Below are 27,325 nucleotides of genomic sequence, written 5' to 3'. Positions count from 1 at the left end.
GGGAAGTCTAGGCTTTGAAACACTGACCAAGCAATAGGGTAGCACAAGTTACTACAGGTAGGAGGATTGGGATGCAGGGATAGCATTGAACAATGCCAGAAGATGGCGATATTGCTTACTGTCTAAGAAAGCACTGAAAAAAATTTAAATTCACTTAAATTAATACACTTTTAAATAATTTCATGCACTAAGGACTCACTAGATAATTTTACAGTGATATGGTATGACTTAAGAAAAAACTCCAGGTTTGCAAGAGCATAAATAGAGGTATAGAATTACATTATTTTGCAAGTTGGGTAACATACAAATACAAATAACTTGTTAGAGCCGCATAGAGAAAATAATATTCATTAAGTGGTTAAGACATGAAAAGTGCAATAAGTTATTATTTTTTCTTTGCTTTAAAAAATAAAAAAGGCACCACAAATTTCAATTCCACCCACTTTAACAATCTGTACATTCTTCCATCTCCAACTTAAAATTACTTGGAAATAAATAAGTATGAGAAAATGTATAGTTATCGGATCTTAAATATAAAGAAATCCTATCTTTAAAGACATCCTAAGAACAACAGCAAAACCAAAAGGAAACGCAAGGAACTAATCCAAAAATTGACCAAAAGGACCCACCAGTCCTAAATTTTTTTTTTTCCCCCTAAAGACCTGTAGAAAATACCCATTTTAAATTGCTTGATAGGAACAGGCAAAAAAGGATCAGTCAGCACAGATAATTTTCTTACCTTTTTTTGACAATCAATATGACAACAAGGAGAAGTAGGATGAATACCAGAATTCCTGCACTTATTCCTGCTATTTTCACCACTCGATCTGTTTGTTTAGCTGGATCCGGAATCACCTCAGGTTCTTCTGTTGCTGCTGCTAAATGAATCAAAAAATATAAGTTACTTAAATATGTAAGCACTAGAGACAAGGAAATAATTTTTGGTGATAATTTTTGAACAGGTCTGTGTCTTAATACAGTAGTCAAAATACAGATACAGGCATCACATGTACAAACATCTACACACATGTACGTAGACACACCATAGATCTAACAGAGCCATAGAATAAGCATAATCAGAAGGGACCTACAAAGATCACTGAATCCAACTCTTGATCCTGCACAGAACCCTCCCCAAAAGTCACACCATGTGCTTGAGTGTTTTGTCCTAACACTTGAACTCTGTCAGGCTTGGTTGCTGTGACCATTTCCCTGGGGAGCCTGTTCCAGTGCCCAACCATGCTCTGGGAGAAGAACCTTTTACTAATACCCTATCTAACCCTCCCCTGACACAACTTCAGGCCATTCCCTCAGATTCCCTCTGGACACCAGACAGAGGAGACCAGTGCCTGTCCCTCTTCTTCCCCTCACAAGGAAGTTGTAACTGTCATGGGGTCTCCTTTCAGTCTCCTCCAGGCTGAACACACCAAGCGTCCTTAGCTGCTCCTCATGCAGCTTCCCCTCAAGGCCCTTCACCATCTATGTTGCCCTCTTTGCTACAGCAAGTATATGTGTATGTATACAGCTGAATATATATATATATATATATATATATATATACACCTCCACACATGCAGAAGCGTTTATGCACCTGGATTTCCAAATAAGTTACTGTAATCAAAAGCAGAAGACAAAGCAGAGACAATATATCAACTTAGCACCATTACTTCATTTAATTTTTTTTCAGATATTAAATATGGAATATTTAATACTGAATAGTAAGAAAATATTTACACACAAATAGCAAAACATTTTTTTCCAAGCCACAGTGTGCACCCTAAACTGCAGTACTTCTGTCCTTCATCCAGTTTCAGTCCATCTTTGTACATTAACTCACCTTACAGCATCTGGTCTGAGATCTGCATTCTACTGGGAATTTTGATTCTCTAAACAAGGTCATCCACAAAGTCAAGGCTAAAGTCAGCAGTAGTTTTATTTCTGTTTATAGGCCTTGAAAGAAACCCCACAAACCACTATTCTACAGAGAGATGAAACCAGTCCATAACACAGCTGAGTGGGCTGAGGCTACAGGTTACAGCAGACAGAAAAATAGAATATACATGAAAATGCGTAGCCATTCAGTCTGCACCTCTTTGCATAACAGCCTGGTGTAAAATATCAGGAACATATTTTTCCAGCCTTGTAAAAATATGAAAAATATAAATAGGTTTCAGCCAGGGGTAAAATCCCATGAGATGTTTACTTGTAGAATAGAAAATGGCTTTCCAGTTCTCTAGTTCCTGCTTTCTAAGGCTGTGACCTTTCCTCTACACACTGGCATGAAGGGGTATGTGTGCTTGCTCTCCCTCTGGCCCTTCTTCTCTCACATTCCACCCAGCATGCAGCAGATGCCACTTAACCTCTCCCTTAAGAGCATCTTCATGTGGATTCAGTTACAAACTGCTGGTATCATCATGCTTATGTCATTACACAGAAAGTGTCCTTTAGTCTGAAACTAGGATGCTTCTCAACAGATCACCAAAAGCGGCAGAGCAAAAACCAAGGCAAAGTCAATATGAGAGAAAGGCTACTGCTCCCCTTAAAATCAACTCCATTCAGAAAGCCAGACTGAATTATCAGGGATAATTGGTATCTAACACTTTCTGGTTTAAACACGTTACAAAGATCATTTATATTTGAATTCCATGTACAGGAATCCATATCCTTTTGAAGGAAGGGTAATGTTGTTGTTTAAAATTACTCTTTATTACTTGTTTCTGTAACCTTCATCTCTGCAGTATCTGAACCCTGTACTAACAACTTACCCTCAGAAAAACCTTCTGAGTTAGGAACGTGCTCTCTTCCAGACACCCACACGAGAGCTAGACAGACAGCGAGAGATCTGGCAGTGCTTTAATTGTAAAACTTAATCATCATCATAAGAATTCATCATTATAATCATCTCTCTCACCTACAGCTTGAACTCTAACTGCTGAGAAATACTAAATGTTTCCTTCTCTATGTAAATACATGCCTGCATGAACACTTGCATACATAACCTCTGAGGACTGAATACTATATATTTTGTTTGTGTTATATGTGTTGTTGAGGTGTCAAGGGGTAAAAGTGGGAATCAGGCAAGATAATGTGTGCATACAACACACACAAGCTAGAGTTAATGTCAGATACACATATAATGCCGTCTAACAGAGAAAATGAGGGGCATGACTTTTGAGGCAGAAATGGAAGATGAAGGTTTTCAACATTCTCAATGCTTAACATGAATCAACTCCCAGTCCTGTATTAGCTGGGCTGGACGTGACAAATGTGAATCAACACTTGATAAGCAGTAGAGCCAAAAGGTCAAACAGTAGAGTCAAAAGACAAATCTAAGCCAGATATAAATGGCTTTATATGCCAATGGGGGAAAAAAAAAATCATGTTTGCTGTATGGAGTACTGAGAAACAGCAAGGACATGGGAAAGGTAAAGAGGGAGTGTGCAGGAATAGGATATTTGCTGTGTCTGGAACTGTACAATGTGAGTGCAGTTGGGCAGCTCTGACCTAGAAAAGGTAAGAACTACTCAATCTGCAAAACAACTAAGGCTGGAGCAAGAGATTTACTTTTGTGGTTGGAGATTTAAGGCCAAGTCTCTGAGAGATTTCAAAATACGAATGATAGGGATTGAATGTGACCTGAAGATGAACTTCAGAACATGAAGGCTCAAAAATACATCCAGCAGTACAGACTTTGAACTTTGATCAGGACAGTGGTGCTTTCAAAGGAGTATTAGTGATGAGAGAGTGAAGGGGAAAGAATGACAGAGCTATTTCACACTTCCCTGAAGAAAGACACCACACTTATAACTTGATAGAGCAAGCTACAATATACATGCTTTTCAGAGTCATGTTCAAAACTATTGCATGGCCACACACACAGTTGTTTCATTCAGAAAAGTTACTTTAGAAAAACATCTATCCACATCTCAGAAGATCTGAAGGAAAGGTGACCGAGGGTGTTGACATATTTGGCTAAGTCAGGTACAGGTGTTTTATTATATACACTCTAGGAAATGATTGGTTTGGATCATCAGTAACTCCAAAATGAAGCTCTCTGCCAAGTTTTTCGAACAACAGTGGAAAGCCAGGAGGATAACTACTGCTAGACCATTTGTTCTCGTTTCCTTACATTAAGGGTTTTGAAGTGAGGGGCAGTAACTCATTCCACGAACTTTAAGGCTACTTATGAGATAAAGCTGGTGCCCACTAGAAATGCTCCACAGAGTCCTAAACTAGTTGAGGAAAATGTCAGTGAATAGTCATACACTGACCAAGTGTATAATCATTGGATGAGCCTCCTATACCCAATATGTTAAAATCTACTGGCAAAACGATACCTGTCTTTCCAATATCAACAGATAAATTGCTTTGAATTTAAACAAAGCCAGAAATATACATATATTTCCAGTAACAGATAATATATGCATTCTTTAGACTAAATTCTACATTTGGGGACTATATGAGAGTAATCATAAATATAAATCACACTGTAAACTATGTGTATTGCATGCAATGATTATTTTGAGGAAGTTATTGAATGTAACATGGAATAATTTCATGAAACTTATGAATTTGAAAGCATTTAGTATTGTTTGTGTTTTAACTTTGATAGCTCAAAGTGTATTGTAACAATTGTGTGAACTTCCATGGGTAAGCCCATAACCAGAGGGAAAAACAGAGAAACTTTGTGACTACATGTTAAACCTACACATATAAGTGAATATCTCTTGGCTGCTGATTGCACAAGGACTACAGCAGCAAGTAAACTTCTGCTTACTCTGAGAACTTGCTTTCTCTACCCTCTAAAAGACAACAAAGATTTAGTTCTCTGAAGTGGTTCCTCTGCAGACTGAACTACTGATTTTGTCAAAAAAAAGTAACTGAAGTAACCATGGCTTCATCAAGAATGAATCTTGCCTAACCAACCGAGCGGCCTTCTGTGATGGAGTGACTACATCAGTGGGCAAGGAAATAGTCAGATGCTATCTAGCTGGACTTTTGTAAGCCTTTAACATGGTGTAGGGGTTTTAGTATTAATTTTCTTTTTGTGGGAGGGAGAGATTAGGAGAAAAAAAAGCAAAGCAGATTTAAGCTTAAAAATGAACAAAAATAGTTTTATTAACATATATTAAATGAATGAGAAAAAATATTGAGAAAAAGAAAAAAACTAAAACAGAATGATACCATAAAACACGCTTCTTTCCTCTTACAAACTATCAACTTTCTTATTGAACAACATAAAAAGACACAACTTAGGATTTTCAGTCAGTTTCACTATTTAGACATAACCACTCATTACTTTATGAGAAGAGTCTTTCTAAGATCTTTTTATGAAGACATTTGCTACAAGACAAAATAGTCCAGTGCTCTCAATGTCACACATCTGCTGCCGCCCAGAGTTTTCGCAGACTGTGATGTTCTATCAGCAAAGCTTCTCAGTGTATCTGGGGTACTATTTACAAATACTTCTTCTAGTCTAAAATCATCTTTGTCTCAAAGGCTGAGACCTCCTTTAACCCAGGAGTGGGGGTTTCAAAGTTCTCAAATAAATCTCAATTACATCAGTCCTTAATTTTGATCAGAATAGCATTCTACCCAAATAATACTAAGATGCTGCAAAGAACAGTTAATTTCTCCATAATTTACCTTAGAAAAGTCTGGTTAAAAATGTCCACTTCTTCAATCCTATTCCAATATTATTAGTTCTTTCACTTTGTCCTAGGTTACAATGTAAAATGTGCCCAAAGGATATATTCTATCACCATCTACATGAAATGTTGAAACTAAGTCGTGCGCCACTGTTTCCCTTGCCCCCTCCCTCCAGATTATCGTCTGTTAATGGCCCATCAATGCCCTGCTCCATGACTCATAGGTAACTCCCTCCAGGAGCTAACTCTGTTTAATGGGCAATCAAGGACCCATTGCAAAACTGATAAAATGATATCAGTCCATTGTGAGATGCTCCGCCCAGGGGGAGGAGCCAAGCATTCCCACCTGGATATAATCTGGGATTGGGGACAGCGCAGGCAGCCTTACCCACTGGATTCCCAGAGGAAAAGAGCTACTAGACCTTTCTGCAGGAGCACTACTTCAACAAGACCACTTCATCTAGACTGCTACCACCACAGTTTCAGGTTGTATTCTGACTCTGTCAGTGATCTTTTGTACCATTGCATGTGTTTTATTTTATTTTACTTTTTTTTTTCTTCCTCTCCTATTAAATTGTTTTTTCTGTCTTGGAGTCTCTCGCTGGTTTTGCCTTCAAGCCAGCACACACTTCTAATCTAACTGACTTCATGTAGTGTCTATTTCTATGTACTTTCTGGTTTTCTTCTTTCTCTCAAGGAAGAATTGTGCTTTAAAAGTTCTGTGTTGCTAGAAAAGGGTTAAACCTGTTTGGGCTTTCAAAAACTATGTGAGGCTGCAGGAGCTGAAGAAAATGTAAAGCTCTGCTGATGGAGGAACCTGGTAGATGTCCTTTTTTCCACCCCTCGGTCTCATCTAGGGCAGTCCAGCTCGGAGTTGTTATGGAGCTGCAGGCTTGCTTTCTCCGCTGCCAGCGGTGATTCAGCTGGGCCACGTTTTGGCCCTTTCTGCCATGGTCTGAGCCCATGGCCCCGCACTGCCCAGCTGCCGCCGCCCCTCTCCCCTGCCCGCAGCAAGGGAAAGGGGCTCAGCCGGCCCAGGCCCTCCTTGTGTGGCCCTCAGAGCCCCGGCCAGGCCCGGCCCGGCCCCCAAAAGGGCAGCAAGGCCCGACCCGAGGCCGCCCGCCACTCACGATGTTACCTCATTGCTGATTCTAAAGCGAGAGAGCGAGCCGGTCCCAGCAGATTAGTTTTAAATGTCCCTTCCAAAGTCACATCGACACTTCTCATTGGTCGACTTAGCTGCCAATATCCCAGCCTGCTTTTTGATAGGTCCCTATCCTTCCCCCCCAACCCGCTCTACGGTCAGGGCAGGGAAAAACATTATACATTTCTCCATATCCAGAAAACAAAATTGTGCCAACCCATGATACATGGTCCAGGACAACATCCTCACACAACATCTCTAAATTGGAGAGATACAATTGTTTTGGTAACTGGAGTTAACTACTGTATATTTGAAAATGGACAAAAATGCTCTAAAATGATTCCAGTTGAAAAAACACCTGCTTTAGTATTTTTAATGGTTCTCTTTAGTAATGTAGTCCTACAATCATCCTCTCTTATATTTTGAACATCAGACTCTATTATAAGGTAATTTATTGATCTGAGAAAGAACCTTGCATGGTAGCAGAATGATGATCATACAAAAAATGGACTCTCTATTGACTACTTTGGCCAGCCTTACTTTAATAGACCATGAATTAATTATTAATTTTTACATCATTTTTGCCTTGCATATCAACTTTTTTTTTTTTCATTTTGATCCTGTAAATCTAAGAAGAGATAACTTTACAGTTTTCAACCCATGCAAACTTATCTTCCATAAAATTTGCAAGAAGAGTTTCTGACCTGAAACAGAGCACTAACTACATTTTCCCCCTTTACAAAAATAGCTGCCTACACTGAAGATTTATGAGCTAGACTGGGAGGTGAACACCAGATTTTAGCAATTTATCTACTTGTCTTTCTTCTGAACTAAAGAACAGTAACAACAATCATATTCCACAGTCCCACTCACAAACCTCATAAAATAATTTGATCTAATGATTCTGACTCTGCACATAGTCAGTAACAGCCACAACAAGAAGTTGTTCTTGTTTTCATAGATAGTAAAGGAGGGTATTCAATCAGTCAACTTCCATGCTTTACAGCATGAAGTTCAACTGTGAACAGCACTAAATTAAAGTAGTACAGCTAACTCTCTCAGGGACAGTAAAATTCCAAACATGTGAGGTAGAGTCCATCTTCTTACAATTCCCTGATGTACTTAATTACTCTAATTTTTTTAATCACATTTTTTATCAAACACACCAAAAAATCCAATATCCACTTCTAAAATTGAGTGTATGCATATTATTTACACTTAAGTTTTGGAGTATACTGTGGCATAAAGAGTCCAGTCACAGCACATATTTCTTTCCTGTCTTCTCCTTCCTTCTGTGGTTCAAAATTTACACAGAGCCTTGCAAAATTGTCACAGAATTTATAACGCTCAGCACAAAATCTATTTGCCTATACCTTTCCAAGAAGTTGGTGTAGGAATCAAGATAATGATATTCTACTTACTGATCCAAACAAAATTATTCAAGCAGAAGATTTTGATAAGATTTTGCAGGGCTGTTTGCATGGTACCACTAAGAGAACAGCCAGCGTTACAAAAGACAGCTTTTAAATCAGAAGTTTTGAAAAACATTTTTATATGTAACCTTCTCGCCATACGATTTGACTCTCTTAACATTCACAGCATTTTATTCTGGGTTTCCTTTGTGTAAGCAAGGGAAGAAACTCAGTTTTATGCATGATTAAAGCTGCTATTTTATTACACGGCATTTTCTTTGAATGTTAATTTCTGTTTGTGGCAGATCTTTGAATTCTCACAAACTGGTGTTACTGCTGCATAGCTTGATATTCAAAATAGCTGTGCTCAAGATAATCTGTTCTGCACTTTTGTTATGTGACATTCAAAAACTTTTAATTAAATCCAGGAATGACGTCTGAATGAGTTCAACAAGGCAACATCATGATAACATCAAATGAAACTGAAGGTAGCTCTGGAGATGTCAGTCTGCCACTTGAGAAAAGGGCTTGTTGAAAAACCAGATGAGGTTCTCTGACAAATATTTTTTTTTTAGGCTGGTCTGCCCTGTGTTTCAATAAAATACCCAGAAAGACTCTTCCATTTGCATGTCTTGTTTTTTTACTGCTTTGCTACGGTGATAATCATCGTGCAATTAAGGAAATTTTTGTAGGTCTGAAATTTAATTAATGCATCCAAGTTCCGTGAGAGAAGATCCATAACCACTTTTAGCTTTATTAAGTTTAGAAAAGGTCTAAGCTGATTCTATTTGCTGAAAACATTTTAATGTATATTTGCAGGGATCAAGAGACAGGAAGTGCAACTTTTTCTAGCAAACTATGCACATGATTCATGAGGTCTCACAGATATCCTCACATGGGTCACTTTAGTACAGCACTACTGATTTTTCTTTCTCAAGTTGAAAGCTGAAGATATATTTAGTGGGAAAGAAATCTCCACAATTCTCCCTTCCCAACAGCTCCTAAAGAATTTCTCTCTTGAACTACATTTTCTGAGACATGAAGGCATGCCAGAAATTTACTGGGGATTGGATTCATCTAAGCTGTTGCTTCCAGGATTCTAAATTACAGATTTTTAGGGTATCATTATTAGAAAGAAAAATTGTACATGATTGTGCTCTGAAGTGTCAGGTTCATCCCTGTCACCATGGTAACCAGGTTCATGGCTGTCCCAAGGAATAGAGTTTAACAAGCTCCGCCAGAGAAAAGGGGGATCCCAGGCACCACCAGCCTCTTCTCTGAGCTTGTCCTGAGAGGGGAGGGTAGTGAGGTGATGCTTAGATCAAATCTGTTGTCTCACATTTGTGTTGCAACATACTGTACCAAATTTAACCTCATGAGTGTCCCTTGCTGGGGGAAAGGAAGAGGTGTCACCACCTCCAGATGCTGCCAGCTGAGCCTAACAGAAGGAGCCCTCAAGGCCCCAAAGCTTTGTGATATTACAAGTTAAGCCTTCATATGGACAAAATTATATATGCCTATGTTCTCCACATAAAAGGTCATTGATGCAGAAATTGATACAGACATGGTTTATGGGCCCCTTCTGATAGTTTATATGCAAAACCAAAATACATTCAGCTTCAAGCTAACCTCTAGTTAGTCAGATTTGGGATGGTGTTAGGAGCTGTAGAAGTTAAGCACAGGGAGACTCACAGTTGGCTGTGCATATAAATATGGTATCAAGTAAACAGGTTACATATCCTGCTTTCAGATAATGCAGAAAAATAGCCTGAGCTTATGCTACTGGATACTTTTAAAATTAGGAACACATAGCTTATAAATATTTATATACATTTTAATTAATTAAAAAAATCTAGCACAGCATATCTTGTCCTACAATAATTATAATGCTATCTGAAATTCCAGTATATGTACATCTATGTATAAAAAGTTCCTGGTAAGTGCTGAGAAGCCCTCTCAAATGTTGATAAATGTTGCTTTGAAAAGTCATATACAATATTAAAAACAAAACAAAACAAAACAAAACAAACAAAAAAAAAAAAAAAAAAAAAAAAAAAAACAAAAAAAAAAAAACAAAAACAAAACAAAAAAAAACACCACCACACCTCTACAACTCTCCAGGACTTTCAGATCACTTAATTGATGGTATGTCTTTGATAGGAAACTCTAAGGAAAACAGAATAATGCAAACCAAATGCTGCTATAACTGTCTGAAATGAAAAATAATGAGGGCCCTGAAATCACTAATGTCCATGAATTATGACCAATTAGCGAAGAGTTTACCTTAATAGATTCAGAAGAATCAAATGAAGAAAGTGCTGAATCTGTTTGCCCCAGTAGCTGAGAAACCTTGGGCATGAGCAGATGAAGAGAGCCAGAGCAGGAACAATGCTGAGGAGACAATGTTCCTGGCAACACTCTGCCCTGCTGCCCATGGGTCACATTGAAAGAGAAAATTAGTGCCATCAATGCGTTTCTGCTACATTTGCCACTAAGACATACTTCTGGAGCCGTGTACTTTGCAGGCACTTTATTATCTTTAAAACAATGGCAAGGATACAATTTGGTTATGGGGAATTAAGATGTTCAGTGAATGTCATAATCCACAGGTTTTACAGTTTCTGAATTGCAAGCTGCCATCCTCTGCAAGAAAACAGCTGTTTGTGCAGAGATAACTAACTTAGCTTTAAGGGAGTGATGCAACCATGCCCCCAGGACATAAAAAGCTCTGGGCCAATACAGATGGCAGCACTGACAAGGCATTTTGCACAAAAGTGTAAATTAAAGTTTCATAGTCAGCTTCTAGTTCAGTTGGCTTACATGGGACAGGACATGAGATAAAAATGGTGGGCTAAGACTTCTGAAATCATACCTCTCAAAGCAAAGAGCAAACTTATTCAGAGGAACATGGCCTGTCCCCATCTTGCAACATCACTGCCCAAGAGAGTAGAGACTCCTCCTGGTCACAGCCCTGGGCAAAGAGCAGGTGGCTGAGCTGCCTTTGGAATTTTTAACTCCAAAACATGCAGAACAAATGATGTTGGTGAGTTTTACATGTGGATAAAGTCAAGTCTATTCATTCATCTACTTGACACCAGAAAATCTATGACACGACCTTTTTTCTCCCCTCCCATTCTGGACTTCCTTAGCTTCCAAACAAATAATAAATACTTGAAAGGAATCAGGATACCATATTTCAGGAGTCTGATACTGTGTTTTTCAGACTTTGAAGTTCTCTTTCAAGTCATTGTTTCACAATTGTCAACAACAGTGCAAAGGCTGGAGATTTACCTGAAAAATCCTTATCTGCATGGGAATTCAGGTTTTAGAATCTTATAGAACTTCTAAAATATAATCTGTGGGCATATAAAGTGATTGTTATAAAATACCAGATCTCATTGTGTAACAGCTGCATGTTTGAAATGTTGGAAAAATTCTGAGAAATACCTAATGTGATTTTATTTTTTTGGACATCTGTTTAATTGTCTGTGTCTTGCCAAAAAAATTCAAAAGAAGGCTTTCTTGAGCCGCTTGATGTGTTTCTTTCAGTAGCCAATATGGAAGTAGAGATCTAAAAATTCAAACAAAATTTTTTCATGGCATGTGTACTAACAGACCTTGAAAAGGGTATGTAAAAAAATGGATGCAGAAATACATAACATGCATGCTGTAACGTATTGGACTGAAACAATGAAATATAGGCCACTATTGATCTCTGATTTTCTGGAAAGGGGTATTGGCTAAGAATTATCCTCTGATCTAGCCATTTAAAAACTGCTACCATTTCTTAAGGTCACTATGATTACTTCCCTTATAAGCACAATGGACCTGTTGTAAGACCTATTGCAGCATTTTTTCCTGGGAACATATAAAAGCAGTCAGCCTCTTGCTAATGAGATCATTTGTTAAGTTAGTATTTGGCTACATTACAATTCAATCAACTTTCAAGTTTTACTCTAAACAATCTGCCTTCAAAAACATGTGTTTTTAAAGATAAAATCTCTCTCGATGTTATAAAATTTGAACTGTGCAAGACACTGCACTGAGAAGTTGCCTGGTGTTGACGAATCCTATATGGCTTGTTAGCTCAGAATTTATTCTTAAAAGAAAATTATTTAAAAAGCAATGTTTGGTAGCAAGTATACAAAAATGCCTCATCTTTCCACCAGATATAATTTAAGAAGTTTAGCAGAGAAAGTACATTATAATGATCATTATTACTTATATAGGCACATGACATGGTTTATGAGAAAAAATATTACTCTCAAATGTCTGAAGCTACATTTTGCTATATTTGTTGAAAATAACATTCTATGAATAACTTCTGCTAATTTAAGCAGCTATAAAATTCCAAGTGAGAATTTACTGGTAGTGTAGGAGTTGCAGAGTTAATGCAGAACTGTGTAATTACAATGAAGGAAGTAAGGATAGCTTAACTCTCCCCCATCAGAAAAGTGCAAACTCTCACCCCAAGCAATAGCTCAAAATACAGAAAAAGAGATGAAAAAATTTTCTTATATCAAATGCAGTGCTAATAACCTTGCAGATGGAATCAAAAGACGGATGCAATCAGGTACAGAAATAGCCTTTCCTTTATTCTTCTCAAAAAACCAAACCCACACAAATTAAAGCTTATATAGTGCTAAATCTAGACTTAGATAGCAGCCATCACTTGTTATTTGCCATTCAGAATGGTGAAAGGTGAGGAAATAAACAGAACCTCTCCAAGAAAACAAGTGGTTAATTCTTCCTTTGGAGGTAGGTCCTAGTTTGTCCAAACATGCAAAAGTTAAATTTTATGCATAGCATAAATATAGTTTATGTATAATCTTTAATAGCACCCATCTGTTCTTAGTATCCATATTATGACTGTCATGACTGCCAGCCTTCAGTATTTTTTCCTGTAAAATTTGGTACTTTTTCAAATAGAGTGGAAGAGTAAATATATATATATACTCTGACAGAAGAAAAGATGCTTTCTTTTGCAAGAGTTATATTTTTCCATTTAGAGAATTTTTTTGCAACTTCTTCAGTTCTATAACACCTTAATGACACAGTGCAGTGTTTGCAGGAATCCCCTGGGCTGGCTGGGAAACAACTGCTCTGGAAGTGCAACAGAGAACCATGGATAGAGAATCTTTTTTTCCCTTTTAAAACCTTCCCATCTGAAGAGCATCCACTTCCAGAAATTTACATGGGTAATGCATGAGGTTCTCCTGATCTTTTTAGCACTAATAGGTGACTTAAGCAGCTGTATGTCTGGGAGCATGAGGAAAAGGCAAATATCCTCTTCCAAACCAGTGCAGGGGGGTATCACCCAGCTGCACGTCACAGCCGGCTGCAAGTACTATATCAGCCATTACCCTAATTATGCAGTTGTTCCCAAATCTGCTTATCCAAATACATCTGAAAGGTCTTATGTCAGCACTTTAAGCTCGGCCACCTGATTTTGGACTGAAACATCCAAAGCCATGGTGCTTATCCATGCTAGTCTACCAGCTGTGATGTGAGGGCAATAGCCTTTAGCCGGCTAAAAGCTTTGTCATCTGCTACACCGCCATTTCCAAACCAAATATGTTACCTAAACCTTAAACCCTGTGTAAGAAGTCAAGAGCCTGTCTGTAGGCTTGTTTACTGCATCTGATATCTAGAAACACAGACATAATGACACTGCAACAACATTCAGCTAATGCAATGACAAATGTATGAAAAACACATCAATAATCACAGCTCTGGCTTGACTGCCATTGATTATTGAGTTCAGATCAGGACCTGTAATGATATTAAAAGCCTTTCATACTGTGTCATTGCCTCTCTTTCTATATATTCCTATATTATTAATATGTCAAAGAAACTTTCAAGCACGAAGAAGAGATTGCAGTCCTGCAAACCACAGAACAAAACATGCCTGCAAGAAAAAAAGACTTAAAGTGCATTGCCACTTTCTGAATCTCTGGGTCTACTTTTCCATATTTTTTCCTTTTAATACTGAAGTTTTGTTACCTTCAAATCTTAAACTCTAATCATCTCCCTTATCTGAAAAAAATAGAGATTTTTTTTGTTATTTCCATTACTTGAGGAAATATTCACACAAGACTGTGATGGGGAACCAGGTGTAATAAAGAACTTCCATGATTAAAGATAGATGAATTTTTTATATTTAGTATTCTACCAGTTCATAATAAGTAAAGGAAAAGCACTTTTTAATTTCACAAAATACAGATTCTGTCAGAATACAGTGAGGCAATAGGAAAGGTACATGGGCCGTACAGTATACAGAACTAAAAGGTATCAGTTTGAAAATTATTTTAGTGCCCCCTTAGCTGCATGTTTCACGCAGGTGTAGATTGTTTGGTTGTTTTTATCCAGAGGATGAAATTACCTGCTCTATATTGGATATGCTTTGGGCTGCTGCTTTCTCAGGTAGTTTCTCTAGGAAAATGCAATTGTATCAAAGGATAAAACTCCAACCATATATTTAACAAAAGCTTCAAATTCACATACAAGTCAAAATAAATGAAGCCAACTATAACATGCAGATATTGTATTATGATTTATGTAATAGATTGTTGGCAAAGAAGATTACTCTTCTGGTATTTATGCTTTAAATCTGGTTTTAGGGTTTTCAGTCAGTTGTGATCTGATTAAAATGTGACTGATTTGGAGGAGAAAATCACCTTAAACTGACGGAGTGCCAAGAACTCTTCCAGATGAGGTAACAAAAATATCTATACTGAGACCCTGAGCTATGTATGTCTAAGAATGACCAAAACCAAATTTGCATTTAAAAATAAAAACAAAGATTGCATTAAACCACTGACATTAAAACAATATGCTCTAGTGTTGAGCGCACAAGCTAAGACACATCTGTATATACCTCATTTACATTATTCTTTTGGCAAATGTGAATTGCATTTTGAAACACAGGCCACACTCCACACTGTGGGTTCCCATTTATAAGCAGGTATTCCTGGCCATTCACGGTGGCAACGGCCTTTCCTCTTTTCAAGGAAGGGAAAAATGGCTTTGTTCATCGACTAACTTGACAGGACTTTAATGAATGGTTCACTTCAGTTTCTTATTGCTTCAAACCCAAACAATGTTATCTATCAGCTTTCTTCGAGACAGATGGCCAAAATTTTCAAACTTGGGTTGATGGATTCACCCTCATATATTCAGACAGCACCAACACAGGAGATGACTTTCAGATTGTTTGAACACCTCTCATAAATCAGATGAATTGTCATACTTTAACTAATAAGTGAAAAGAAACGTTCACCTGGGAAATATATTAGCCAATGAATGGAATGACAATATCTGATAAGACCTTCTCTTGCCTGATTCTGGTGTAACAGTAAGACTAGTAAGTCCTACATGAAAACATAACGCAATCCAATATGATCATACCTGCCATCTACCAAATAATCAAAAAGTAAAATTAAATCCAAAACTGTTTGCAAACTTCAGGCATTTAAGAAAACAGAAAATGCAGAAAAATAATGTATTTCTGAAGCAAACATTAACCAACTTGTGACTACATTAAACTTCATAAGAAAACTATAAAAAACTTTTTTATCACTACAACACAAAATGCTGAAAAAAAAGAGTAAAAAATGTAAATGAAATCAGTGATTTGTGCTTGTAAAATGTCAGTTTAAATTGGACTGCAACTGTATCCCTAGCTACATGAATCTGAGACTTATACGCCAATGCAAAGAGAAGGAAATCCAAATGTGGATCTCTGTGAGTGAAAGAAGTGGCCTATTTCTTTCCTTCTTTCCAAAGGCAAAATCCAGATCTGTTACAGGCATTTCTTCACACACTCTAGAAAGTCCATCCCTTGTGCTTGTTAGCAATGGGAACTCAGGTGCAATTACACCTGCCGCCATAGAAAATACTATGAACTCTGCATAAATTGTCTTCCTTTTTGTGAGATGGGCAGAACAGGGACGCAAATAGTGCTAGGAATCACTGAAAGGCACTATCAAATCTGCTTGAAGTCATTTACAGATCAACCTCCAATTATATCTTGGGTCACTGTTAGTAAGCTTTCACCTTTAGTTGGAGCAAGTACATCCCTTGCCATTTCTATCTGCAGAGAGAAACAACCAATCAACATCACTGAAATGAGAGAAGTGATGTTACCTTCTACTTAACAGAAAATATCAACGAAGATCCTGACATTTAACCTTCTCTTGCCTTTGCCCCTGCTCCGCAATCAAACAATTCCTGTCTCAAAGTACTGCACTGCTTTTACTCTTGATGTTTCCTTTAAGGTTTTTAAGCCTGTATATCTTTTCCTAAGCCTAAAGAAATTATTTATAAAAATAACCTCTACTGACCAAATTAATGAATCCAAATCAGATTAAGCCTAAAGATAAGCAAAGTAATGACTAAATTTCAGTGTCTGTTTACTTTTCAAAAAAATTGTATTGTCATTGTGAATGAGTGTGAACAGGTTTTTAAACTTAAAAATGTTCCAGTTTACTTCAAATATTTTAAATATTCTCTACATTCAGTAACTCTCTTGAGACCTGGAAATTGAACATCTCTGTATACATTTGAGAGCAGGACTTCTACAGAAATCAAGGGGGTTATGGCAGGATGGACAACCAAGGAGTGTTTCAACCACTCTTAATGGAAACTATTAAAAGAAAAACCTTATTTCAAGATTCTGACTTTTGCTTCACAAACTGTAGTGAACAAGGATACCAATTTAAGGACTATAAGTTTACATAAAAGCAATACTCATGGAAACATTTTTCATCAATTAGTTAAATATATTTGCTCTAAGCTTCCAGCAGAATCATATGCAAAATAATTTATTTTCAGACATTCACAGCAAAATGTATTTATGCCCACTTACAAAAAAAGGCCTTATTAAACGTTCATAGACATTGCAGGTATTTATTAAATCAGTTTCTTCACCAGAAGATATTTTCCATATCATATCAATTTTCACTCAGTTTATTGAACACTTGCAAAGCCTCTTTTAAGAAACATGAAATATTTTACTGAGTAACAATACACTAAATTTCATTCTCACTCATCTCATTAACTTAACAATGTTCACTTAGTGAATGTGAATTCTAAACAAGTTTCATCACATTGAACCATCTTACGTTAATCTTGACTTTTGGCAAGGATAAAAAGTACCATTAATATTCAAGAACTTTTAATTACAAATGTTGATTGGAAACTCAGTGACAGCAACAGCCAAATTCAAACAAAAATTTTTGAGAAGGGCAAATAATCCTCATCCCATAACTCCAGAAGAAATAGCTCTCTGTGCTGATACGTACTTCCCCATTAGACCCAAATATCCTTCTTCCATAGCACTTCCAGTGTGCCTGTGCTGCTGCAGGTGGGTAACAATTCTAAGGAACTGCTGCTCATAGATTTGTAGAGACATAGTATTGTTAAGGTGCTATGCTTTCAATTTGTCACTAAAACAGTATTGATAACATTGTTCTAGCTATTGTTGAGCAATGCTTGCACAGCACTGAGGCTTTCTCATGTCTCACACAGCCCCAAGGGGTATCCCATGTCATATGATGTCATGCTCAAATAAAAACTGAGAATTCTATTTTTCCAAAGCTTGGAGATGATCTGGGTATGGGAGGTAGTGAGTGAGCCTTTGTATCTTTTTTTTTTTTTTTTTTTTTTTTTTTTTTTTTTTTTTTTTTTTAATAAAAAATAATAATAATAAAAAAATCTCCTTTCTTCACTTATTAAACCATTCTTAGCTCACAGGTTTTATTACTTTCCCTCTTCTGATTTTCTTTCCCATTCTGCTGGTGAGCAGAGCCGGTGAGTGGGTGCTTAAATGCTGGTCAGGGTCAATTTCCCACCCTCCAAAGAGTACACAGAAAGGAAAAAAAAAAAAAAAAAAAAAGAGTAACGATGAAAATTGTTCAAAATCTTTAAAAAACCCAACCCAAAGAAGAAACCAAAAAGCTACATATACCATTGTCCATTTATATTCGGGTTGGTTTTCTAAAAAAAAATAAGCTGTTTCTTCTTACCCAATTAACAAGACACATTTATAACACTCTATGCAGTTAAGTTACTACACTGTAATTGGCATGTCATCTCTCCTAGATGAACCTTTAAAAGTCCTTTCAGGTATTAATTTGAGACAGAGCACTCTTGTTTAACAGCTGAAAGAGTGGAAGGAGAAAATAAACAAGCCTGGGGATAACAAGGATCTCTCACTTGAGCTGTAAGCGTTTTCAGATAAAGGTAATGTTTAGCATAACTCTTACTTTCCACAGCATCTCTTTTCCCCTTCCTCACTCTGCTGCTTTTCCAACAAGGTAAGATAAGGTCATACCACATTTAACAACATTAACCAAAAAGCAGCCTACACTAAGTGGCACTTTTTCACACTTTTTTTTTTTTTTTTTTTTTTTTGCTATACCTCTCTTCCCACCCTCTAATTTTTTTTTTTTTTTTTTTTTTCACACAGTATTTAAGGCAGTTAAAGATTAAATTATTTGAATGTCAGGCCTGAAAGGTAAAATACTCCAGTTTGCCACAATTTTTTTCTCTACAGAAAGACAGGATGAATGAAAAGGGAATAAATGACACAGTAGTCCTTTCATACCCCCCTTCTTCTTTCAAGAGCATTCTTCTTTATTTCCCTCACTTTCAATTCAACCCATTCACAAAGGATTAGCATAACACATCTTTTTATGCTTGTAAGGGTTACAGCTGTAATCGCCTCACCTCATCACTTTACTTAGAAATCCTGTCTCCAGAGGAGTAATTCGATTACTCACAACAATCCAACTTTTGCCTAACCAAATAGGAATTCATTATAATGCTGTGCTGCTTCATCAGTTTACCACGAGTGGATGGGAAAAAATATAACAAAATGAATAGCTGGCGTGAAAGGAAGAAAGCAATTGTTGGCTAACAAAAGGCTACCAACAAAAGGTAGGATGACAAGCAGAAATTCTAAGTCCCATGGGCAGGATAGCCTCCAAACTACTAATGACTTGTAGATTTTAGAAGTCTTGGGCTTCAAATAGGTAAGAAAACTTTGTAGATTGATGAGAACACCTGACTGCTTCAATCTGAATAGTCTTTAGCAGGTACTGGACAAGTGTGTGTAAAAACCTGAGGCAGAGCTTTTCCACCTGCTGAAGAATCACCATCATCTTCTGTTTCTGTTGGAAAAACACATTCATGCTAGTCCTTATAATGGTTTTTCTTGTCCTTTTCTTCTAAGATTCAAAAATGTGCATGAAGTAATCTTGGCTGCAAAGTGCTTTGAAGTAAAACTAGTACTGTCCTTAGCAACTGACAGTGGATAAGGATAAAAGAAAAAGATAATAATGAGGACAACTGGCATCTCCAAATGACTTCCAGTTGTCCATATGCCCACAAGCAAAAATCTAAGAAAAACTCATGCTAATTGTGGCACAGGAGGACAGCACTTGGGGCAGAAGCACAGATGCCAGGATCATGCCTTCTATTTAGAAGTAGAACATTTTATTTTATTTGATATTATTTCTGTAGAATGATTTAAAATGCCCAGATATAATGAGGTAAGTTCTCAAGGGCAACATTTGTTTTCCCAAAGGTTTAGGAGCATTAGGATACAGCTGACAAATCTTTAGCTGTTAGACTGGTTTAGGTTGGTTTTCGGCTTTTGGAGCCCGTAACTGTCTTCTTGACTTTTATTTTTACATATTCCTAAGGATTTCAACACAACATATGGGCAACATTAAGGGCATTAAGGATTTATAAATTCACATCATCATTATAAAAACATATGAAGTCTGAAATATACTTGGGGTTAAACGGAATACATGCATTACTCATGGTCAAATTAAATATTGATATGTTCCCATCTGCATTAAAAAGAACAAAATAAATTGTTTTTTATTGTTTTTACAGTAGCTGTATGAAGAAAACATTCCAGACACGAAGAAAGCAGTTCACTGCATTTACTTCAGTCTGATTTCTTTTTAAGCTGGATTTTCTTTTTAGTTAAAGTTGCTGCTCTTTTACATTCTTCTAGGCAGTTAACCTTTATTGTGATGTGTGTGTACTTTACAGTGGCTGGAAATCAATAACAATTCTGATACCAAACCCTTTTTGTCTTGAAAAACCTAAAATATCCCTAAGACAGCATATTTCTTCAATATTACTCATGGGAATTTACTAATAATTACATTGTTAGATGTGAGTGGAGAAACTGAGTACGTGAAATAAAAGCCAAATTTTAAAATGAAAAAAGTCCTCAGAGCATTGGAAAAATTGTCGGTTATTGTTATTGTGCAAATTTTGGTTCAACATATACACGACTGCAAAAACCATGTTCACTCTACGCAGGCAAAATATCTGTATTCTTTCTCTTTATTCCATAGTTAAAAATCAGAAGAGAGCAATCCCCTGACCGAGACCTCTTGCTCTGATCATAATGAGACTTCTGGTACCAAGAGAGAAATCTACAGCTGTACAGAGAGATGGGGCAAGACCCAGCATCCAGTCTTGAATTGATAAGACACTTCAAAAACTACAGCAAATAGTTCAGGTACAATAACTTACATTTTCTTTTGCCTCCTGACACTTTTTGATTCACCATGGTTTATTTGCTGAAACTGAATTTACAATACTAAATTTTATCTGAGTATGCTGTTTAAGAAATTAATTACTCTGTTTGTAGAAAAGCAGCTCTGATACACTGTGCAGAGAACTCAGGCATGGTTAGGCAATGCTGTATATCCCAATGGAAACAAGACCTTTCTCTTCAATAGAGAACTCATACTAGAAAATTTGCAACACCTTACAATAAGGTGGCCAGTAATAATAATAAAATGGAAGAGAGAGTGGAAAGACCTCACCAGAAACATGAAACCATGCATATTGCAAATGCCCTGTTCCAAACCAGAAAAATGTCCTCCAGGTTGCTTAACCAAGATAAAAATACGTTGTGGAACTGTAAATATCACAAAGTGGCCATCATGCTTACAGATAAAGGACTGGAGGTTGCTCATTAGGGTGAAAACTTTTTTCTCTTTGCTGTAAAAAAGCTAGTTAGACACTTAATCAGGAGTCAAAAGGTACACAGTTTGCAAAACTAATGTGGCAAAAACACCAGCAGAATACGAAAATAACTGAGAGTATCTGATCTCATAAAATGAATTTAAAACACAATAGCCAATTTCAAAGCTGACAAAAGCAATTTATATTATATCTGTACTTAGCTTCCAGCTTTAGGGATGTTTTATTTGTGCTTCCGTGTCAAACACTTGTACCACAGTATAAATTGGTTCTAACTACCTTAAGTAGCTACATCTTGAGAAGGAAGAGAAAAAGATTAAAGACTTACAGTCAGCTTATTCTGCATGATTGTATTTCCCCTTTAGCTTAACAAATGTTAAGACAATTTGTTGCAAGTCCTACATTTCTTCTTATGACATCTCCAGCTATGGCAATGACAAACTTTGGCTTGATGAAATACTTCAGGACTGGGTAGGACCTAAGAAGCCTCCATACATGGCTGAAGGGAGTATGTAGTACAGCTGATACGTTTTGCTTTGACAAGAATTGGAGCAAGCAAGTCAAATGTGGAAGGAGTTGTATTTGAAGAAATTTTCCCATTAGATAAAAAGCAGCTGTCACTTGACCTTAGAGTTTTGAAAAACTAGTCAAGTGTCCTATTTAGCATTGTGGGAATTCCAGGCACAGAAAGCTCTCAAAACCTTGTGCATTCAGGCCCAAATACAGAAATGAATACAGGTTAGACTTGACATCTTGGAAAAAGCTTCCAGATCTAGAGACCATGGGCAAGAATGCAGATTTGTAGTTTAAGCAGAAACATATTAAGCTAGGTAGTGGAAAGTTTTTGAGTTTAAAGTTTAAGATATAGAAGTAGTTATAAAGGCAATAAGAAGTTTTAAGGTGTAATTCTGTAGGATTGTGTGTCATTATATGATTGGCTAAGAAAGTCCACACTGCAGCAAAAACATATAAGACAATTTAATTAGGGATTGGTGTGAAAGTTGAAACATTCTTTGTGGCAGTAGTTTATTGGCTAATAAATCTTTAAAACACCTTGTAACCTGTGGTCTTGTGGCCACTGACCATTGACCACCAACTTCTGACTTATACAGTGAAGACATTCTCACCCCTCATGAGACCATAGAAGAAGAGCAATAAATTATGCTTTACGATGTTTCCCAGTGCTCCCGTCTCTCTTAATATCCCAATATGACATAAGATGTTGGACACATCCTCATTTGTAACAAATTTTCTAGCAATGAGGGCTCTCTTGTTCTGGCAGTATGACCCCACACCTCAGTAGTGACATGGACTACAACCTACAGTCAGGTTCCCCACAGGTTCACTGTGTGGGCCCAGCTATGCATGACGTGCTACCTACCAAGCTCACCACGTCTACAGGCTGGCTGGAGGCAGGCAAGGCACTACACTCGTGCTGTAAGCTCAGGCTGCAGCAGTACCTGCACAGCTGTTCCTCTTCTCCAAGATATAGGCATTAGTTCAAGCAAAAGCCTGTCCAGCTCAGGTCCAGCACTGTGTCCCTACCATTGATCACATTATGTTTCGATCTATGTAAACAACACAGACCCCTCTGCCAGCAAAGAAAGTTTTTCTACCTAAGTATGTGTTTGTGTTCATCTAAAGAGTTCCTTGATCGGGTTACTCAGACATAAAACATAAAAGACTTGCACTTCCTGAAACAATTTGGAAAAATACTTCCAGACTGTTCTGTTTTGTGGGTATAGAATTTCACTGTCTAAATTTCACCATTACTAAAGGGACATACAGGAAGTTGTGACTTCTGTTGCTCAGTACTCCGCATGCATAAATTGATTTCACTTTCTGAGTCTGAGAAAACTTTACAGTTCTGTTTGATTTAAATCTATGTTAGTAAAGCTATTTGATTTGGCTGAGTAAGATGATGTCTCAGAACTTATGCTGAGTAAGTAATATGCTTTTAACACAAAGGCAACAAAATTACCAGCTTTCATATTTGGACAAGCGTATAATGAAATTCAGTTCTCTATGAGCAGCAGCTGAGTGAGCTGTGGTTCTACAGAAAAGAAGGCTCAGTGGGACCCCATCACTCTCTACAACCACCTAAAAGGAGGTTGTAATGAGGGGGTTGTAATGGGGGTTGTCTCTTCTCACAGGTAACAAGTGAGATGACAAGGCAAAATGACAGAAAATGGCCTCAATTTGTACCAGGGGAGGTTTAGATTGGGCACTAGGAAAAAATTATTCACTGAAAAGGTGGTCAGGCACTGGAACAGGGTGCCCAGGGAAGAATGGTGGAATCACCATCCCTGAAAACATTCAAAAAATCTGAAGATACGGCACCTGGGGAAGCAGCTCAGTGGGTTAAGATCTTAGATATCTTTTACAACCTTATCATGATTCTATGATCTCTCAGTTACTAACCTGCTAATGACTTATCATAGAAGGAGGTTTTCTAAATTATATATATATATATATATATATATATATATATATATATATATATATATATATATATATATAATAAATTCTAAATAAGAACTTGGTAGATTTACAAATATATAGTGACTGCTGCAAGTAGTCAGTAGCCTTTCCCATCTCAGTGTACAGCATGATCTAGGCTGAAACATGTAAGCAGTTGGTAGCAGCCAGGGAACACTCCACAGTTCAAATTACTGATCAAAAATTCTATCTAAACACGATGGTTAATATCTAACTGCTGTTCATAGGGACTTGAGACATATTCCACAAAATACAGAGTAATCTGAAAAATCAACCTCCTTAGCTGATATGTATAGCAGAATTTTCTGTAAATGAGTAGGAAAGGAAATATATACAGCAATATTAATCTTTGATCCCATTTGAGATACGAAGGACAGAGGTTCCTTCTAGATGTTTCACTGAGCAGACGAAGCACCCAGTATCCAGTTTCAGAGTGCAGTATTTTAAAAGTCTTTACACCAGGAAGAAAGATAACCCTTTTTATCAGAGGTATACAAAAGGATGTGCTATGAAAGATGAGCACATGGATGTAAAACCCTGTATAAATATTATAGTTCAATGATTTCAAGAAGAACGGAAACTAACTTACAAAATTTCTAAATTTTGGAATATTATCAGATAACAGGCCATTCAGGATTAAATCCTTGTGAACTAGCAGAAATGAGGAACACTAAAGAACTGTGAGAAAATCTGTTTACTTTTGCAGAAAAGAATTACAGCATGTTGAATTACCAGTCCTTAAAATTTGTTCCAAAATTCTAGGGGATGTAGCACTGTGATCGCGACACGCAAAGCAACCACACGGAGATGAGAGATTTGCAGGGCAGAGAGTTCCTCTGAGAGAGCCCAAGGCTGAACCAAGGCCAAGAGCCTCTCTGCCTGTTTATTTCTTACTTTTTATACATTTGTGGGTCTGGCTGTGGATTGGCTTCTGGAGTTTTCACCTCCCAGCCGAATGGCCAGACCAGCTGTCAGTTACAATTGTTTTCAGGTTAGAAATATGCAAACAAAGGACAGGGAATGAAAAACAAAGGATTTGTTTATGTTACATGTGTGAGAAAAGGCAAAAACTGCTCCTAATATTATACAGAAGCTAAAAAGACTGACTCTATCTTATGAACAATCAAAAGGCTTTAAAAAACTCAGAAAAACCAGGGTGACATAGCACCATCATTTCAAAAAAGAAATGGCAGACTCAATTCAGCAAAATCCTTGAAATTAGAAACAGATCAAAGGTTAATTTGAGATTTGCTTGGATACAGGTTTTCTATTGTAGTGGGTTAACAAAACAAGCACATTCGCACAATCTGGATGGTGTTAATGTATGCAAAAATTAAGATTCATATTAAAAAAAGTCTGTACTTGTGCAAATCAATGCCTTCCATATGTTGAGGCACTTTGAATGCCAATCACCATAATTGTAGAATTCTATCCCTTTTCTCTCTGTTATGGAAAAAGAGTCACTTGTTGTTAAAAACATGGATATAGCAGTAAAATCTTTTTCAACGGTTCTGGCGAATAGCCAACAATTTGATTTTTCTGTCATTACCTAATGGTCCCAAAGTAAGATGTACAACCAGAGTACATATCTTTGTATCATAGAATAGTGTGGGTTGGAAGGGACACTGTCACCTGATGCAGTCTGGGCTTGCTATAGAACCTTGGGGGTCTCCAACTAGACTCTGTACCATTGATTACAACCCTCTGGGATCTGCCATTGAGCCAGTTCTCAATCCACATCACTGTCCACACATCCAGCCCACATCTCTTGAGTTTGCCTATGAGGATACTATGAGACAGCATTGAGGAAGGTAACATCTGCTGCTCTCCCCTTAACCATCAAGGCAGTTGCTTCATTGTAAAAGGCAATCAGGTTGGTCAAACAAGATTTACTTTTAGTGAATCCATGTTTATTACTACTGATCATTCATCTTCTTGTTCTTTATGTGGATAGAGGTGGCCTCCAGAATGAGATTCCATCACCTTTCCAGGGATTGAGGTGAAGCTGACTAAGACGGTGCTTCCCTGGGTCCTCCTTGTTCTTTTTAAAGACTGGGATTACATTTGCTTTTTTCCTGTCCTCAGGTACCTCTCCTGATCTCCACGACCTTTCAAAGACGGTCATGAATGGTCTAGCACTTCTTATTGTCCTTAACACCCTTGACCAGATTTAATTCCTTAGCCTTGGTTTTTCCTGTTTCATTTCCTCTTACTCTAACAATCTCTGTATTCATTCCAAGTGGCCTGACCATCTCCTGTGTATTTTCTGCTTATGTTTGAGTAATGACAGGAGTTCTTTATTCATCCATGCAGGTCTCTTGCTCCCTTTGGCAGATTTCTTGTTCATTAGGATGCATCATACTTGAGCCTGGAGAAATGGCAAATTCAGAAACACAGTAGGACCAGGGATGGAAAGAGTGATTGTGATTCCTGTTTTTCATCTGTGCGTAAGGACCTGGTTTCATTGTCCCAGGAAAACTCACATTTTCATGATTCTGTGAAGTGAGCAGATATAAGGTTTTCACTACCATATTCACTTTTACCATACATGCCATTCTAATTTTATTTGAATGTTATGATGGCACCCATTCTTCACCAGAGCAGGAAATCTTCAGATTTAATTTCTCGCACTGTGAGAGTGATGACACATAAGTGAGGATTTGCCTTAAACTTACCCATTAGCCACCTCATTATGCTGCCTCTGAGCTTTACTCTGCATTTCAACTGCCCATAGAAACCAGTTTTGGGCAATTTGTTTTCCAACATGAGATGCAGGCATAATTGGATGTCCTATAATCTTGCTTCGGTGCTGACAATGTGACAGCAATTTAGGAATGCATCATTCAGGGCAATGTCCTGCAGTTTTACGGCAGCAAGGGCATGAAAGTAGTGCATCAGAAATGGTTTGGATGCTAGACGTGGAGACGATAAAACATCCCAGTTTTGTAGCCATACACAGAGTGACAACAACTAATGTACAATAGATATTTACTTATATTTGAAGCCAGATGACTCTTATTTCAGACATGCTACTTTAACATCCTAAATACTGTTTTGGCTTTTGCTATTCCCTGCATGCCTTTGCTAATAACTCTGGTGTTTTGAAAAAAGTGTGCTGGTGAAGTAGCACTGCTGTTCTCACAAATTTCCATAGTGTAGCATCCGCACAGACTACTGCCTCAGGATATTTTCCACCATGGCAAGGTTAGAGCAGGACCTCTTTTTCCCCTGTACTAATGGCCTGGCCAACCTCTTGGCAGAGGGGCTGAAGCAGTCAATAATATGTAGTCTGCTTACATATGTTTGAGTAACCTATACTCAGTCATCAGGAAAGAGCAAGCAACACAAATCAGCAGATATGGGACCTCTGATTTAATGTTCAGGTTAAATATTCTGGCATTTATATGGTACTGAATGTGGTTATCTTTCTTGTTAACTCAAGAAAGCAGATGTTAAACAGAAGTGTCAAAGAATGCAATGTATTTTGTGACCTCTTTGACAGTAAAGGGTTCTGGAAGCCCCTCCTGATCAAGAACCTTCATCACTGTGCAGCATGGAGTATATTCCCAGTCCTTTCCAAACTGCTGAACTCACACTACAGTCTCCAG

At 37.4% G+C, this 27,325-nt stretch overlaps 1 protein-coding gene across 4 annotated transcripts in view; it reads right to left on the bottom strand.

The window, feature by feature from the left end:
- Positions 1-27,325, bottom strand: part of PTPRK (protein tyrosine phosphatase receptor type K) — a 388,737-nt gene that overhangs the window by 36,490 nt on the left and 324,922 nt on the right. For 3 of the 4 annotated variants that reach the window (XM_058419620.1, XM_040057700.2, XM_040057701.2), the window contains exon 14: positions 740-875. In XM_058419620.1, coding sequence (XP_058275603.1) covers positions 740-875 — 136 coding nt within the window. Of the gene's footprint in view, positions 1-739; positions 879-27,325 lie in introns of all 4 variants that reach the window. The other variant, XM_058419621.1, reaches the window with a different exon arrangement.

The sequence above is a fragment of the Hirundo rustica genome, chromosome 3, assembly GCF_015227805.2.
Source record: "Hirundo rustica isolate bHirRus1 chromosome 3, bHirRus1.pri.v3, whole genome shotgun sequence".
NCBI lineage: Eukaryota > Metazoa > Chordata > Aves > Passeriformes > Hirundinidae > Hirundo > Hirundo rustica.
Note: the sequence above shows the minus strand (reverse complement) of the source record. Positions and strands in the feature narration are given on the sequence as shown.